The 17,569-nt window shown below is 42.3% G+C and overlaps 1 protein-coding gene across 1 annotated transcript in view; it reads left to right on the forward strand.

The window, feature by feature from the left end:
* Window positions 1-2,318: 2,318 nt before the first annotated feature.
* LOC120940829 overlaps window positions 2,319-17,569 on the forward strand; it is a 60,891-nt gene continuing 45,640 nt past the window's right edge. The window contains exon 1 of the mRNA XM_040353903.1: window positions 2,319-2,642. Coding sequence (XP_040209837.1) covers window positions 2,504-2,642 — 139 coding nt within the window. The 5' untranslated portion in view covers window positions 2,319-2,503. The remainder of the gene's footprint in view (window positions 2,643-17,569) is intronic.

A 17,569-nucleotide genomic window follows, 5' to 3' on the forward strand; every position in this document is an offset into this window, starting at 1 on the left:
CTGTTGAAAAACTACAAGTCTCATCATGCCTCTGCCTTTGGGTGTCATGCTTGTGGCTGTCAGAGTCTTGCTATGCCTGATGGGACTTGTAGTTCTGCCACAGCTGGAGGTCCGCTTATTGCATATCCCTGCTGTAGATCTTTTTTGATTACTTTTTTATTATTGATATATTTGTTACAGGGCCTTTTGTCTTTCATCTGGTGGTGTGCCTCCTTTCTTGGCTGGCCCGGCTTCCCTCTGTTTTTCTCCACCCTGTCTGCCCCTGGCTGCCTCTCCCCCCCTCCCTCTTGCCCCCTGTCTTCCAATTCAGTGCGGGGCCGTCAGGTTGTGACCTCTCGTAGGCCTGGGGGTAGCTTTTCCCTTGCCCCACAATCTGGTCCATGATATCATCTGACCTGTCTCTCCTGTCCAGACCCTTGGGAGAGTCTGCTCCTGGCGGCAGGGTCACTGGCTGACCCCTAGTCCCGGCTCTCGACATCCACTTTGGTATGTATTTTACAACTGTTACCAATGATGACTGTATTTATATGAAAAAATCATATGCACGTGAATATGCACTTATGAATATAGGTGTATATGTTCATTTCTTTGTTGGTTGTTTTCCTGTTACAACTTTCATTGACATGTTATATATTTTATTATAGAATCTATGTTCGCAAATCTTGTTTCTCGGTGATGAAGACCACCATTACTACAAAGGTCGAAACGCATTGTTTTTTTCCATCTATAGTAAATATTTACAATGTTGTACAATTTTTCATTGGCTGTTTTTATACACATGTATTAGCTTTTTCTTGATGTTCTTTGGAGCTCATGTCCTGTTTTCCATCAGACTTTTTTTCTACCTTATATGATTTTTTATTTCAATAAAATTTATACTTTTTTACAAATCCCATTTTCATTATTACTCTTACCCATTGCTGCAATTAAAAGCCCCTAGGGGTATTTTTTCCTTTTTCCTATTAACATACTGTACCATCCGCACAGGCATGATTATTGATAATATATATACTGCACTCTGGAATCATTTTAATCCATCTGTTTATTACCATAACAAAACATTTATACACAGCAGAAATCTGGCTGTAAAAATGTCTGTCCTTTTAACCAATTTGCTTCAATTGAATTGCATAATACTGCCAACTTCAATTATTTTCAGGCACTGGGTGCTGGAAAAGCAGTTGTTTTAACAGACTTACATTGGGGAGAAAAGCACAGATAGGAACTCTCAGTTGCAATGTTCTGTAAGGCCTCGTACACACGACCATACATGTCCGATGAAAACGGTCCGCGGACCGTTTTCATCGGACATGTCTGCTGAACACACCATCAGACCAAATTCCCCGCAGACAGAATACGCGGTGACGTGGCGACGTGGCTGCGACGTGCACGAACCAGGAAGTTCACTGCTTCCACGCATGCGTCGAATCACTTCGACGCATGCGTGGAATTTCGGGCCAGCGGACATGTCCGATGAGTCGTACTAACCATCGGACATGTCCGACGGACAGGCTTCCAGCGGACAAGTTTCTTAGCACGCTAAGAAACTTTTCTCCGCTGGAAACCTGTCTGCTTGGCCGGAAAACTGTCAGGTAGGCCCTACACATGGTCGGACATGTCCGCGGAAACTGGTCCGATGGACCAGTTTCAGCGGACATGTTCGGTCGTGTGTACAAGGCTATAGTCAATTGGGCAGGCGGGTGACATACAAAGCTTCAAAGCTGCAGATTAAAAAGTGCTGGCTCCATCCAAGTGATACCGTGGTACAAGAATGTGTAAATCACAAAGATGGCTAAACAGAATTGCAAATATTTTGGCATGTAAACAGTCCATATGTATATACAGTATAGTGTAATAACTGTGGATTTAGCTGGTTCAACAAAGACCCATTTATGTAAAATTTTAAATATATCTGCTAGATACTTGTAGACTGCTATAGCAATTTACAACGTGCACAGTAGTATAAAGACACCATCTTTCCCATGCTGATCTCAATACTAATTTTGGAAACTAGATAGAGGAAATGATCATGCAGCCTTTCAAGACAGAAAAACTATTTTCACTTTCTTGCAAATGTAAAGAGCTCATGCTTAAGAAGATGCTGTTTTTTGCTGGATTGATTCTACTGCAAATTAAAAGTAAGAAATGCACACATGCAAATTTAATCTCAGTATTTATTAATTGCAGTTTAATGTCATGTTTAATGTAATATCTGTATTTACTGAGCATAGTGGACTGCAATACACAAACTAAATCCATTATTGGGTGCTGTCACTGTATAATTTCAAACATAATATTGCTTTTATTTTTAGATGTTCTGCTTGATGAATTTGTGGATACGAAAGTATTACTCAGAAAGAGAATAACGTTGGACTGCATATATACTAGCAATGAGACTTTAATTCAGTCTTCCTGGCTGAAATGGAATGGATCGTCCTGGGAACTAATTGTTTCTACTCATAAGACTTATGGAATATATATTTCAGAAAACTACAAGGGTAAAATGACATATGTTGAGAATTCTTCATCCGACTTTTCTTTAACTTTGAAAAATGCGTCAGTAGAAGACACTGGTACCTATCTGTGTAAATTTACTGTCTTTCCAATAGGCACAGTGCAGAAAAGGATAATAGTTCAAACAGGTAAGACTTGCATCTATGTAGTGATGATACATAACAAGATTACAGTTATTAAAGCGGGGGTTCACCCTATTAAAAAAAAAAAAAAAATGTTTTTATTATACCATTACATTCGGCATCGTAGCGCGAGCTACAGTATGCCGGTCTTACATTTTTTATCCCCGTACTCACCGTGCTATGGATCGTTGAAGATTCCGGGTAATGGGCGTTCCTATGGTGAGAGAAGGTGATTGACGGCCGGCCCTGGCACGTCACGCTCCTCCGGAAATAGCCGAAATAGGCTTGGCTATTCACGGCGCCTGCGCATAGCCTGTGCGCAGGCGCCGTGAAGAGCCGAGACCTACTCCGGCTGTCTTCGGGGAGCGTGACGTGCCAGAGCCGGCCGTCAATCATCCTCCCTCTCCATAGGCACGCCCATTCCCCGCGGGAGTCGGAAACTTCAATGATCGATAGCACAGTGAGTACAGGGATTAAAAATTTAAGACCGGCATACCGTAGCTCGCGCTACGATGCCGAATGTAATGGTATAATGATGTCAAGGAGGGTGAACCACCGCTTTAAATGTATTTTTCCTATTGGGAAAAGTACTTAATTTGCAATCAAAATAATTCCAATCCTGGAAATAAATATATAGTAATATAACACCCTCGTTTTACACTGTGAAGTGATTTTTGCTTTCCATATAAAAAATAGAGAAAACGTACTTAATACATTAATGTGCATCTTGAGCCAAAACCTCTTTCAGGTCTGTATTATTGTCTGTGGCCACACTAGCAAAATGTACCCTCTATATTTAAACTGATGACCAGTGGGACAAAACGTGATGGGCAATCCAATATTTTACTGGTATCACCCATACAAGACCTGATAGTAAATCTTCCAATGAGGACACCTGCTTTGGTGACAACAGTCTAAGAGAATAAAAATCTACTCATTTTGGAGAGATTTCATCTTAATTTTCTTTTGTATTTCTTCTCCAAAAGTGAACTTGGCTAGCTATTCTTTAATTGTATTACTTTTTGTTTGGGCTTTGCTGTGAACCTTATCATCAAAAACGGAGGTTCGAAATGAGTTTAATTCATCTGCCTGGAGACCAGCTTTTTTTGTTATATTAGAAAGAAGCAAAATGTCTACTGCTTTTGATATTGCCTAAATTAGCCATACTTTTAATTGAAGGTGTCAGCTTTTAGTAAAAGTGAAAAGCCTTTAAAGTGAAAGATATACACTTCAGGAAAATAAAGTAACCATTGAGGAACACAGGAAATGTTAAACTAGTCTAAACATTTGCCTACAGGAGGATTGGAAACTGGTAAACAAAAATTGTAGGCCACCTCCAGGACAACTCCTACATACCAGCATGTCTCAGTTTTTTTTTCTAGTGTCCTAAGAGGAAGGACACCTTTTCTCAGCTTCGCTGACTTAACACTGTACCTATTTTTTAGCAACTTTTTTCTATTCAGTTAAAACAGGTAGTTATAGAGGGTCTCTCACTTTCTCACCAATACCCGACAAAGTTGTACTCAGTCTCAACTTTTGATCTTACTGTGACTGGACCCTGCTGGATCAGGCAGGGTCCAGCCTGGAAGTGACCCTCGGGCACATGGCATGTGTACACTCTGTTGAAGGGAACATCTTCCTGTTGTTGCTCTTGCTATGAAAGCCACATGGAACTTTGTCCCTGGATTTTTTTTCCTACTGCCTAACCTACCTTGATCCAGTCCATTGCTAGCCAAACTTATGGGTGCAACAAGTTTAATTATAGATACATAAGGATAGTCCAACTCTTCTGGGTATTACTGTCCACTAACAGGTCAGGGTATGCTCATTAAAAGGGCTAACAAATGTAGCTAGCAAGGATTCATGTAGTCTATTTGTACCCCCTCTTAAGAATCCCCTCTGGCTCCAGTAGGTATTGCTTGGCTTGCTCCCCTGTTGAAGGTCGTGCATGACTTTATTTTGCATATGGCACAGCGTATTTCTGACCCTGATGGTAGAAGCCACAAATGTACCTTTCCCTGCAGCTTTAGTGCCTGGTCTGTTTTTAGCCTTGGCTGTTTCTGAGCCTCCAGCTGTGGAAACTAGTCTAACCTTTCTTTCAAACCCTCTTTATGTTGGTTGTTTCTGTATGAAGATTGGAAGCACCTTGATTTGTGCTTGTTGGCACCATACTGTTTTTCATTAAGAATTTTTCCCTAGGTGGTCTATTCCAGATGTATATCCGACCATCTCTTCCCTTAACATGACTTTCCATTTCTATTGAGGATATCCTTTCATGTAAGGACTCTAATGATAAGAGACTTTAAGCCCTTTCTAGGGCCATGTTCTCTTTGGCAGGTGTCACTTTGCACACAGTTCTGGCGGTAGTTCTGTTATTCCAGACCTTTTGTGACTGTGTCAAATTCCTGAAGTGTATTAAGACTGATGCTGAAATTGAATCACAGATTACTGAATACATTGACCAAATGTTTAATTTACAGGCTGTCCACTTGCTGGATACTTTCCTCTTACTGTCTCAAATTGGTCTTTCTGTCAGTGCACTTGCACAGGGCTCTGTGGACTTCCCTTACAAGAAGCATTTATTCTGCATGGTCTTCAAGGGGCAAATGTCTTGTTGGATCTGCTTTGGATGCTAACATCAAAGATGCTACTGGGGATAAAAATAACCACCCTGCTCAGTTAAAGAGGCCTAAGAAAAAGACTAGCAAGTCTTCTACTATTTCTTTGAAGTATCCTTTTTGCTTAACTACGCTCGCGACTTCCACATCAAGACCCATCAAACTTGTCTTTATTCCACCCACTAGACAAGACATTCTAAGTCCTGCCAAATCCACTGACAAGCCCTCCTTGGCATGAAGCTGCACTCCCACTTTCCAGAGTGGGAGGACATATACTGGCTTTTTTCAAGTGCTTGAATGTCTTGAATCCTCAATGCTTGGGTACTAGAGGTGTTTTTTCAGTGTAACAAGTTTGAGTTTTTCCATGTCTCCTCCTTGCTTTCTCAATTTCTCAATCTTCCAGTATCTACTCAGTGCCTGAGCCATCTCAATCTTGTGCTCTCTGTTCTCTTGGATCAAGGGATCATTGCCCCACTCTCTGGCCCCGTACACACGACCGAACATGTCCGATGAAACATGTCCGACGGACCGTTTTCAGCGGACATGTCTCCTGGGATATTTTGGTCTGATGTGTGTACACACCATCAGATCAAAATCCCTGCGGACAGAGAACGCGTTGACGGTGACGCGGCGACGTGTGCAAACCAGGAAGTTCAATGCTTCCACGCATGCGTCAAATCAATTCGACGCATGCGCAGGATTTCGGTCCGCTGGTTAGACGTACTAACCAGCGGACATGTCCGACGGACAGGTTTCCAGCGGACAAGTTTCTAAGCATGCTAAGAAACTTTTGCCTGCTGGAAACCTGTCCGCTAGGCCAAGAAACCTGTCCGCTAGGCCGTACACACGGTCGGACATGTCCGCGGAAACTGGTCCGCGGACCAGTTTCAGCGGACATGTTTGGTCGTGTGTACGGGGCCTCTGAGGAGTGCTTTCAGAAGTTTTACTCCAACCCATTTCCTATTCCCAAACCCAAAGGGGGCATTTGTCCAATTCTGGACCTCAAAGCCCTAAATGCTTAAAATTGTTTAAAAAATCCTGAATAGAATCAGTGAGATCAATTATTACCTCTCTGAATCCAGTTCAACCAATAGAAGGGGAAAAAAATATATACAATCCTATACCCACAGTTGATCCAGAGGAAGGCAAAAAACTCCAATAAAGCATGATCCAATTTGCTTCAGCAGGAGAAAAAAATCCTTCCTGATCCCCGAAGAGGCAATCAGATGTTCCCTTGATCAATTTTACCCATAAATATTAGTATCCAGTTATATCATGTGTATCTACACAAGGATCCAGGCCTTTCTTAAAACAATCTACTGAGCTGGCCAGAATCACCTCTTGAGTGAGTCTTTTCCACATTTTCACAGCTCTTACTAGGAAGAAGCCTTTTCATATTTGGAGATGACATCTTTTTTCCAGATGTAAAGAGTGTCCCCTTATCTTCTGTGATCTCTTAGGCCCCGTACTTAAGACCAAACATGTCTGCTGAAACTGGTCCGCGGACCAGTTTCAGCAGACATGTTTGGCCGTGTGTAGGCACGAGCGGACCATTTTCCGGCGGATCGGACAGGTTTCCAGCGGACAACTGTTTCCTGGACTTGCTTTAAAACAGTCCGCTGGAAACCTGTCCCCCCGACATGTACGGTCGTCTGTACAGACCTACCGTACATGTCCGGCCGCCCGCCATCCCTCGCATGCGTCGAATGGAAGCATTTTAAAGGCAGGCCGCCCACGTCGCCGCGTCATTGTCGCGGCGACACCGCGTCATCGACGCGGCGACACCGCGGACACGCCCCGCGTATTGTTTACGCGCGGACTTCTGTTCGATGGTGTGTACAGCCATCGAACAGAAGTCCCCGGGCAGACTTGTCCGATGAAAACGGTCCGCGGACCGGTTTCATCGGACATGTCTTCTCGTGAGTACAAGGCCTGACACTCTCGAGGTATCTTAAATATGGGCTACCTGGATGACCCTCTCTTGAGGGAACAGTTGGCGGGGGCTCTGAAAGAAAGTGTGCCTCAGAATGTCCAGATGTTGGAGAGGTTCAGATAAATCTTAAAGGCTCAAAAGTAATTGCGGACTCTGGCATGTTGCTTGGAATATCTGGGGTAGGTCCTAGACATTAACCAGAATGTTTCTTCCCTAAGGAAAACTTCAGAGACTCTGGAGTCATATCACTTTCTGCTTCTTCTTGAGGGTTATGGATCTGACACCTCTTCCTTCAAGGCAGTTCTGTCTGCCTAGTTTCTTTCAAATAATCTACAATTCTACAATCTGTCATGGGACAATTAGTTCCTGTCTCTGAACAGACTGATTTGTTTGATACCAAAAACCAGGCCGGCCCTGTCCTACTGGCTTCAAAATCTGCCTCTGGCATTAGGGAACTCGTTCCTCTCCCTGCAATTGAAGATTCTAACAAGGGACACCAGCCAGACCCGCTGGGGAACAATTCTGGGCACTCTTTCAGTGTAGAGTTGTCGGTGGAATCTTGTGGGCCATTTTTTAATAAAGGACTATGTTCTGTGTTTATTTATACATGTCCTTTTGTTTGGGAATGAATAGCTACCCCCTGCACCCCTACAGCCACCAGGCTAGGGTTGTTTGGGAATAGCCCCTTGTCTTCATCAACATGGGGACAAGGTGCTTTAGGGGGGGCCTGGTGTGTTTCAGGATGAGGGGGGCTGCACACCCATCGTCCCATTTTCCTGTCCTGCCAGGTTGCATGCTTGGATAGGGGTCTGGTATAGATTGATGGGGACCTCGCATTTTTATTTAATTTTTTTCAGTTTTTTGTTTACATCTGTGGTCAGCGAGGATGACTCATCATTGTTAGGAAGCCGGCGGTTGCTGGCTCCTGAACAGCCAATGCAAAAACTAGGCACTAAGTGAATTTAACTGCTTACAGACCGGAAGATTTGCCTGCTTAATCACCAGGCCATTTTTTGCGATACAGCACTGCATCACTTTAACTTTGCGCGGTCATGTGAGGTTGTACCCAAACAAAATTATTTTTTTTCCCTACAAATAGAGCTTAATTTTGGTGGTATCTGATCACCCCTGCGGTTTTTATTTTTTGAGCTATAAACAAAAAAGGGTGACATTTTGAAAAAAAAAATACATTTTTTACTTTTTGCTATAATAAATATCCCCAAAAATGTTTTTAAAAAACAAATTTCTTCATCAGTTTAGGCTAATATATATTCTTCTACATATTTTTGGTAAAAAAAAAAAATCGCAACACGCATATATTGATTGGTTTGCGTAAAAGTTATAGCGTCTACAAACTATGGGAAAGATTTATGGTATTTTTATATATATATTTTTTTTACTAGTAATGGGGGTGATCTTTTTAGCAGTACTGCGGATAGATCGGACACTTGATCTATTTTTGGGGCCATTGACATTTATACAGCGATCAGAGCTATACAAATGCACTGATTACTGTGTAAATGTCACTGTCAGGTAAGGAGTTAACACTAGGGGGCGATCAAGTGGTTAAATGTGTTCCCTAGTTAGTGTTTCTAACTGTATGGGAATAGGACTGACTGGGGGAGGAGACATATCGTTGTTCCTACTTACTAGGAACAAACGATTTGTCTCCTCTCCTCTGACAGAACAGAGATTTGTGTGTTAACACACTCAAATTCCAGGTTCTAGCTCTTGTTCCTGCAATCATGGGTGGCCAACGGCGATCGCGCCCACTGGCCACACGCATTGGGTCCCCCACCGTGTCACGGGTGCGCCTCCGGCTACTCTTAAAGGGGAAGACGTACCCGTATGGCGAATCGCAGGATTAATGTGCCACTATGCCAATATATATTGGCGCGGGCTGGTCGGCAAGTGGTTAATTACCACCTTAACCAATGGCAGAACCTGTGTAATTAATACATGCTTGGGTTTAAAGGGATGAGGTAGCAACCCTACTGACAGGTTTTAGTTTTTAAAGTAGAACTAAAGGCAAACATTTTTCAATTTGGATAGACTAAGAGAGGGTTATAGCCCTGTCAGTTTTTTTATGTCCTCTGTGTCCATGAAGAAGAGGAAATCTTTCCAAAGTGAGAAATCCTTTGTTTTGGACATTTTATTTGTAATGTTCACTTTTGGGGATAATCGTAAACGGAACAAATATGGTGACTCTCCCCAATGGGGGCACAGATGGAAATAAAAACCTGAGGCCGCGTACACACGGTCGGTCCAAACCGATGAAAACGACTTGAAGTCCAGTTTCATCGGTCCAAACCGACCGTGTGTACGGCCCATCGGTCTGTTGTCCTTCGGACAAAAATTTTAGAACTTGCTTTAAAACCGAACCGATGGACCGCTGCCCGATAGGTCCAAACCGATGGTTAGTACACAAAAGCATCGGTTCAAAACCCGCGCATGCTCAGAATCAAGTCGACGCATGCTTGGAAGCATTGAACTTTGATTTTCAGCACGTTGTGTGTTTTACGTCACCACGTTCTGACCCGATCGGATTTTGAACTGATGGTGTGTACGCACATCAGACCGTCAGGCCACTTCAGTGGTGAACCGATGAAAACGGTCCGTCGGACCATTCTCATTGGTTTGGACCGACCGTGTATACGCGGCCTCACTGTGGATACTTCTCCAATCTATCCAAAAGTAAAAAAAAAGAAAGTTTTACTTTATTTTTATTTTAAGTGCAGTCCCATTTCATTAATGTTTCCATAATACTAGCAAATCAATTCCTACTTTTCAATTTTTAGAAATGTCTTCCTTTTTATAAAGCATTATCCATTTAGAAGCATGAAAGAGAAGTGTTACTGCAGCATGAATAAATGTTAATGAGGCTGCTGCAAACTGACGCTAGTAAGATGAATGAGATAAGAAACAGATGGTGGTGATAGACAAGAGCTTGATGCAAATTTTGAGTTCACAGACTAATTGTATATACATAGGTGTGTATATAATTCTTAACACATTTTTGTGAAATTGATTTAGTAAGTTAGTGAGATCATGATGTATGTAAATAGTGTTTATTACCCATCTTATTTCATTATGGTTGTAGGAGATATGGACGTGTCTAGCGTGCCCAGTGGACATGTTACTTTTACTTGTTTCCATGAGTATATTTGCAATTCTCTTCTGAGCTAACAGAAAGCTCACATTGACAGTATAGGCCTCCTTTATTAAAGGTCCTAAGGAATAACTGTCTGTGCTGATCATAGCAGCCAATTAATTAGATCCTTCTGCTTTGATCTTCTATTCTGCACTAGAATAAAAAGAAAATTATGACTGGCTGCTCTGAGTATAGCCTCTGTTAATATGCAGAAACTGAGGATTGATGAAAAATGCCAGTGGGCAGTGGAGACAGTATCAGAATATGACTTTGGAAGGAAGTGGTTCTACGCTGATGCTTCCTATGCTATGTCTTAATTATAAAAAAAAACAAGTTTCACCATGATAAAACTACCACTGAAATCCAAACACTTAAAGGGGTTGTAAAGGTTTTTTTTTTTTTTTTTTCTAAATAGGTTCCTTTAAGCTAGTGCATTGTTGGTTCACTTACCTTTTCCTTCGATTTCCCTTCTAACTGTTTTTTTCTTTGTTTTCTTTATCTGAATTTCTCACTTCCTGTTTCTCCTCAGTAAGCTGTTCTGGCTGACTAACCCCCAGCCAGAAGGGCTTGGATGATGGGGGCAAGCTTACAGGAAGTGAGAAATTCAGACAAAGAAAAAAACATTTAGAAGAGAAATCGAAGGAAAAGGTAAGTGAACCAACAATGCACTAGCTTAAAGAAACCTATTTAGAAAATAAAAAACGAACCTTTATAACCCTTTTAACCACTTAAGTCCCGGACCAAAATGCAGCTAAAGGACCTTGCCCCTTTTTGCGATTCGGCACTGCGTCGCTTTAACTGACAATTGCGCGGTCGTGCGACGTGGCTCCCAAACAAAATTGGCGTCCTTTTTTTCCCACAAATAGAGCTTTCTTTTGGTGGTATTTGATCACCTCTGCGGTTTTTATTTTTTGCTCGTTAAACAAAAATAGAGCGACAATTTTGAAAAAAATGCTATATTTTTTACTTTTTGCTATAATAAATGTCCCCCAAAAATATATAAAAAAAAAATGTTTCCTCAGTTTAGGCCGATACGTATTCTTCTACATATTGTTGGTAAAAAAAATCGCAATAAGCGTTTATCAGTTGGTTTGCCCAAAATTTATAGCGTTTACAAAATAGGGGATAGTTTTATTGCATTGTTATAAAAAAAAAAATTGTTTTACTACTAATGATGGCGATCAGTGATTTTTTTCGTGACTGTGACATTATGGCGGACACTTCGGACAATTTTGACACATTTTTGGGACCATTGTCATTTTCACAGCAAAAAATGCATTTAAAATTCATTGTTAATTGTGAAAATGACAATTGCAGTTTGGGAGTTAACCACAGGGGGCGCTGGTGGGGTTATGTGTGACCTGAAGTGTGTTTACAACTGTAGGGGGGTGTGGCTGTAGGTGTGACGTCATCGATTGTGTCCCCCTATAAAAGGGATCACACGATCGATGACGCCGCCACAGTGAAGAACGGGGAAGCTGTGTTTACACACAGCTGTCCCCGTTCTTCAGCTCCAGGGACCGATCGCGGGACTCCAGCGGCGATTGGGTCTGCGGGTCCCGGAGCTTCGGACCGGGTCGTGGGCATGCGCCCGCGACCCACGGCTGGGTACTAGTACAGGACGTACCTGTACGTACATGTGCCCAGCCGTGCCATTCTGCTGAAGTAAATGTGCAAGAGGCGGTCCTTAAGTGGTTAAATCCTAGGGTTTTGCTTGGGTTTTGTATGCCCACTATCCCTTCAATCCCCCCCCCCCTTGCATCTATTTTTATTTTTAAATAATTACTTAATACATATCGTAAATCCTCAGCCTTCAAGTTAGAAATATTTTTTTTTTATTTTTTTTGTTTGTTTGTCTATAATTTTTAAAATGGAAAATGGATAGGGCGATTCCAGATACAGCGAATGGGGGTGGTCCCCCTGCTCGCTGTAATATCGGCATAGTGTCCTCCTCAGGGTTGTATGGAGTTTGCTATGAAAGATGTGATTATTATTTTGTGATTAATGATATGACTGTTATGAGAACCTGGACTCGCCCTTGGTGGTAGAAATAAAGTATTTGAAAAAAATATATATATTACAGGGTTCCCCCTCTCCTTATCTGGCACTGGAGGCCTGTCCTTACTCTTGGACAGAGTGGAGCTCAGGAAGTGAGGAGTGAGTGGCAATCGATCCAGGAGTACTGCAAACATGATGACGCATGTCCAGAGGTGTATATCTTTGAAAGGCCGGACTCACATAAAAAGGAATAGACTGACATTGGGTGTCATTCAATCAAAAGATGACTGGCGCTGGTTTAGAGAACAGCCCTCTTGCGTGCAGGGAACAGGGCCAGAGAAGAGAATTGCAGTAACGCACTGCTTTTGTGATTTTAAGAGCTGCTAGACGATGGATTTTTCAATAAAAAAAGCATAGCTTTAACCTCTTTCTACACTTGTCTTTAAAGCGGAACTTTAGGTATAAATACTTACCTTAGTTCCAATGGTCTCTGGTATATTGTAAGCACATATTCTGAGATATTATATATTTTTTTTACCATAAAGTAATTTTTTATAACACGTTCGCATTTTTTAAAGTTTACTTCTGTTTTTGCATGAAATAAAAAGATTTGTAAATTAGCCCCTTGAAGTCATTCTCAATGGCTCAGTGAAATTACTTTATCCCTATCTTAAAGTGGACCTGTCAGTGAGCTTACACATCTGCAATGCTAAAGTCTTGTTTATTAATGTAGATAAAAATAACAAACATGATATACTTACAGAGCAGCCTGGATCCTCCACTTCTCGGTTTACTCTTTGATGCTCCTGGCCCCTACTTTCCATTGAGAACCCCCACAGCAAGCAGCTTGCTAAGGGGTCATCCGAGCCGAGCCACAGCTCCCTGTGTCCATTCAGAAATGGAGCGGTGGCCTGGCCTGGCCTGGCCCCCTTCTCTTTTCATTGGCTGAATGGCTTTGATTAACAGCAGCGGAAGCCAATTGCGCCCCACTGCTGTCTCAGCCAATGATGAGGGGAGTCCCAGCCAGCCAAATGTCTCATGCAACATCACTGGATCTAGAGGGGGCTCAGGTTAATATTAGGGAGGCTGAGGGGGCTTCTGCACACAGAAGGCTTTTTATCCTAATGCATAGAAAGCATTAAGATAACATCTTTCTGACTTTACAAACACTTTAAGAACCTTTTTTTTAATAAAAAGCAGTTTTTGATCTTCTGGAAGACGAATATACCTAAACTGAAAAGTGAAATCTAGCTGAAGTATGTTGCAAGTAAAATGACACATTTCCTCAATCTCTACTACTACTACTACAATGATTGTCTGACTGTAACTTTAAAGTATATTTTAACTATTGCAGTAATTTTTGAGAAAACTCCCTATATGTATGTCACATGTTCCCATTCACACAGCATGCCTGTTTCTTACCTTTTTGATGTTTCTAAGATGGAGGTGTCACGACTGACTGCAAGTTTTTTTTTTAACAATGTTAAAGTGACTCTGACCCATGTCTGTCCTCCATTTTTAACTAGGATCATCCATGTTTATATCTAGTTAAAATTAGTATCAAAGCCCTGCCTGAGCAGTAGAGACGGAGCTAATTATGGCAAACATGGCTGCCCATCCCCCTCATAAACATAGAGAGCTACCTAGACTTTTTTCTATGTGGAAAGTCCAGAATAGAGCATCTAAGAAAGGTAACCTCTAGCACACAGCAGATAACTGACAGCCTCAAATGTGTATGTTTCCAAGGGAGGATGTGTAGATGGGGGTGTGTCCTTTCCCTCTACTCAGGTGTCAGATTACACGCAACTCCCTGCTCTGTACTATGCAGTGGTTGACATCAGATCCCTTCCTTCTGCCTTCTGGAAGCTGAGAAATAACATCTGATCTGTGAACTTTGAAAGGCTGTAGAGAAGAATGGGATGCAGCGACAGGTACAGCTTGTGTAGAAGGATTTAGTTCACCACTGTGTATAAACTGAGGCTAATCATGTCAGTTGGTTTATGTAAGGATTTATTATCTCTTTAACCACTTGGTGCCCACGCTATAGCCGAATGACAGCTACAGAGTGGACCCAAAATGCCGGGAGGTCAATTGACGCCCTCCCCTTCGCACGCTCCCCGCGCGCCGTGATCACCCACCCAGTGAGACTCACTGAGACACAGATCCGAGTAAGGGGCCAGTCCAGACCCCTCACCACGTGATCAGCTGTCAGCCAATGACAGCTGATCACGTGATGTAAACAAACACCGGTAAACATTTTTTTTCTCCTCGCGCTGACAGCATGAGGAGAAAAAAAAGCCGATCACTGGCTTATTTGTAAGAGACATCGACCCCTATGGGGAAGAGGCAATTCTGCCTCATATGTGCTCACCAGTACTCCCTGCCAGTGCCATCTGCCATTGCCACCTGCAAGTGCCACCAGTGTCACCTATCAATGCCCATGAGTACCACCTATCAATGCCCACAAGTGCCACTGATCGATCCATCTGGTTTGGAATATCGTTTTCCCATTAACCCTCTGCATTGTATGATTACAACGCCTGTTGCCTTTACCATCTGGTAAGCAGATTATTAGCATGGTGGTGTGGAAGGGGTTAACACTAGGGGGTGAGGAAGGGGTTAAATGTTTTCCCTGGGTGTGTTCTAACTGTGTGTGGAGGGAGACTGACTGGGGGAGGTGACCGATGCAGTGTCCCTATGTACAAGGGACACAGACCGGTCTCCTCTCTCCCTGACAGGACGTGGAGCTCTGTGTTTACACACAGAGCTCCACGTCCCTGCTATCACCGCCGATCGCGGGTACATGGCAGACATCGCGGCCGCCAGGCACGCGCATCGGCTTCCCAGCGATGCACCGGGCACAGTGTTTCCCCGCTGCGCGCCCCCAGCAGCGCGCGCGGGGAATGTAAATAGCAGGACGTCCAGGGACGTCCACCCGGCACTTGACAGACGTGCTGTGGACGTCTTTCGTCTATAGTGCGGCCCTCTAGTGGTTAAAGGAACCTATTTAGAAAATAAACAAACCTTTACAACCCCTTTAAAGGTAAGAACTGGCAGCACAGTTGTTAGAAATATATCAATAAATGAGTACTCAAGTCAATGGATTCCCCGCAAAGCCACAAAGTCCCAGTGTAATATATAATGCTCAGAGAGGCTTGACACAGATGGCCTGTACGCATTCCTGCACTTAACAATACATTTTGAGGAGATCACTTGCAATGCAACCTTTGAGTATTGTGTTCATTTCTACTTAGCGGACAGAAGATTTAATGCGCAACCTATTACTTTTTCCTTCTTGACACTAATAGTTCTCAAACCGCTGTGCTGATAGTTATGGAAATAATAAAAAAAGAGAAATTCCGTTTTTTTTTCTGTTACCTCCTTTGCTGTTACTAAATAAATTCACAGTATCTCCAGCCTCTGTAAGTGGAATTAATTCCACTGAGTTTGATGAAAGGCAAAGAATTACAATTTTAAATTAACAGACAAAAAAATAAATAAATAACCGTATTCTTTCAACAAAAGTTAGCAGTAAAGCCGCAGTGTTTTCGCCCCTTTTATTCAACATGTCATAATAAGTGTAATATCTGACATGAGCTGTACATCATATGCTGCAGTAAAACAAAGATTTTATAGGCAATGTTGTTCTTTTTTTTTTTTTCCTTCTGCAAAATACATTTTAGGATAATGTCGTTTTGAAAACAATAATTGGATGCATTTCCAGAAGGAAATTGAATTTATAAGGCACACCATCAACAATGATTAAAATGGTTAGGTGTAAATTGCAGACGCTGTACAATTACCCAAAACAAAAGGGATTGTTTTAATTATAAAAAAAATAAATACATTGGAATGTTAACCTTCTGAGCATCTAGAATAAACTGATAAATGAAAGCCTTTGGCACATTGTTAATTAAACATGGCTTTTCTGGAAATTATTCTAGCGGGTATATTATTTACAGCTGTAAAGTTGGCACATGTGGGCTGATCAGACTCTTAACCGAGGTGTCACCTTTTCTAATATAACATTGTGGTAGCCGAAATAATGTACAGATGCATCAAGATGTTTATTAAAGTGGAGGTTCACCCGGAAATGACAATTTTTAACCTTAGATTCATGCTCATTTTGTCTAGGGGAATCGGCTAGTTTTTTTAAAATCGAAGCAGTACTTACCGTTTTAGAGCGCGATCTTCTCCGCCGCTTCCGGGTATGGGCTGCAGGACTGGGCGTTCCTTCTTGATTGACAGTCTTCCAACAGGCTTCCGGCGGTCGCATCTATCGCGTCACGATTTTCCGAAAGTAGCCGAACGTCGGTGCGCAGGCGCCGTATAGAGCCGCACCGACGTTCGGCTTCTTTCGGCTACTCGTGACGCGATGGATGCGACCGTCGGAAGCCTGTCGGAAAACTGTCAATCAAGAAAGTACGCCCAGTCCCGAAGACCATACCCGGAAGCGGCGGAGAAGATCACTCTCTAAAAGTACAGCTTCGATTTTAAAAAAACTAGCCGATTCCCCTTGACAAAATCAGCATCAATCTAAGGTTAAAACATTTTTTTAGGGTGAACTCCCACTTTAAGAACTCTGGAACATGAATTGCATTATATAATGTGTGATGTGAATTACTATTTACATTGATATGTTATAATAACAGAAAGTAAAATCTTCTCAGATCTGTATCCGTGTAAGGTAAAAAAAAAAAAAAAAAAAAAAACTCCCTGTTGTATGAGTGTGAATGGAATGGGCAAAAGATGGTTTCAGCTCCTGTTCTCCCTGGTAGGATGAGTTTTCTACAGGTGGAGAATGGAAGCAGAACCCATTTTACCATTTTACCCATTTCATACATACTCATGCAACAGGGAGTCGGTGTCTGTGTGCAGACAGACACCATTTTGTTGAAGTCTACCGAAGCCTGACAAGCCAATACTGTCTGTCTTGCACCTGTCTATCTACATGCTGATCCAACTGATATTGGTTTCCAGGGCTATTTAGTGGTACTTTTTTCATTGTTTTGGGCAACAAAGTTAAAGGATAAGTTCATCTTTGGGAACATGTTACTGTACATATTCCACCCGTTTTTAGGGTGGAACATGTAACGTGTTTCCCTCTCCTGAAGCTGATGCCTCTAGTGACAGCAAGCACAGGATCTTCTCCCCCTGCTCACTGCCACTTTTAAAAAAAACATGCAGACATTCGGGTCTCCGCTCGCCTAGGCACGCCATTCATTCACAGAGT

Source organism: Rana temporaria, chromosome 5, assembly GCF_905171775.1.
Source record: "Rana temporaria chromosome 5, aRanTem1.1, whole genome shotgun sequence".
Lineage (NCBI taxonomy): Eukaryota > Metazoa > Chordata > Amphibia > Anura > Ranidae > Rana > Rana temporaria.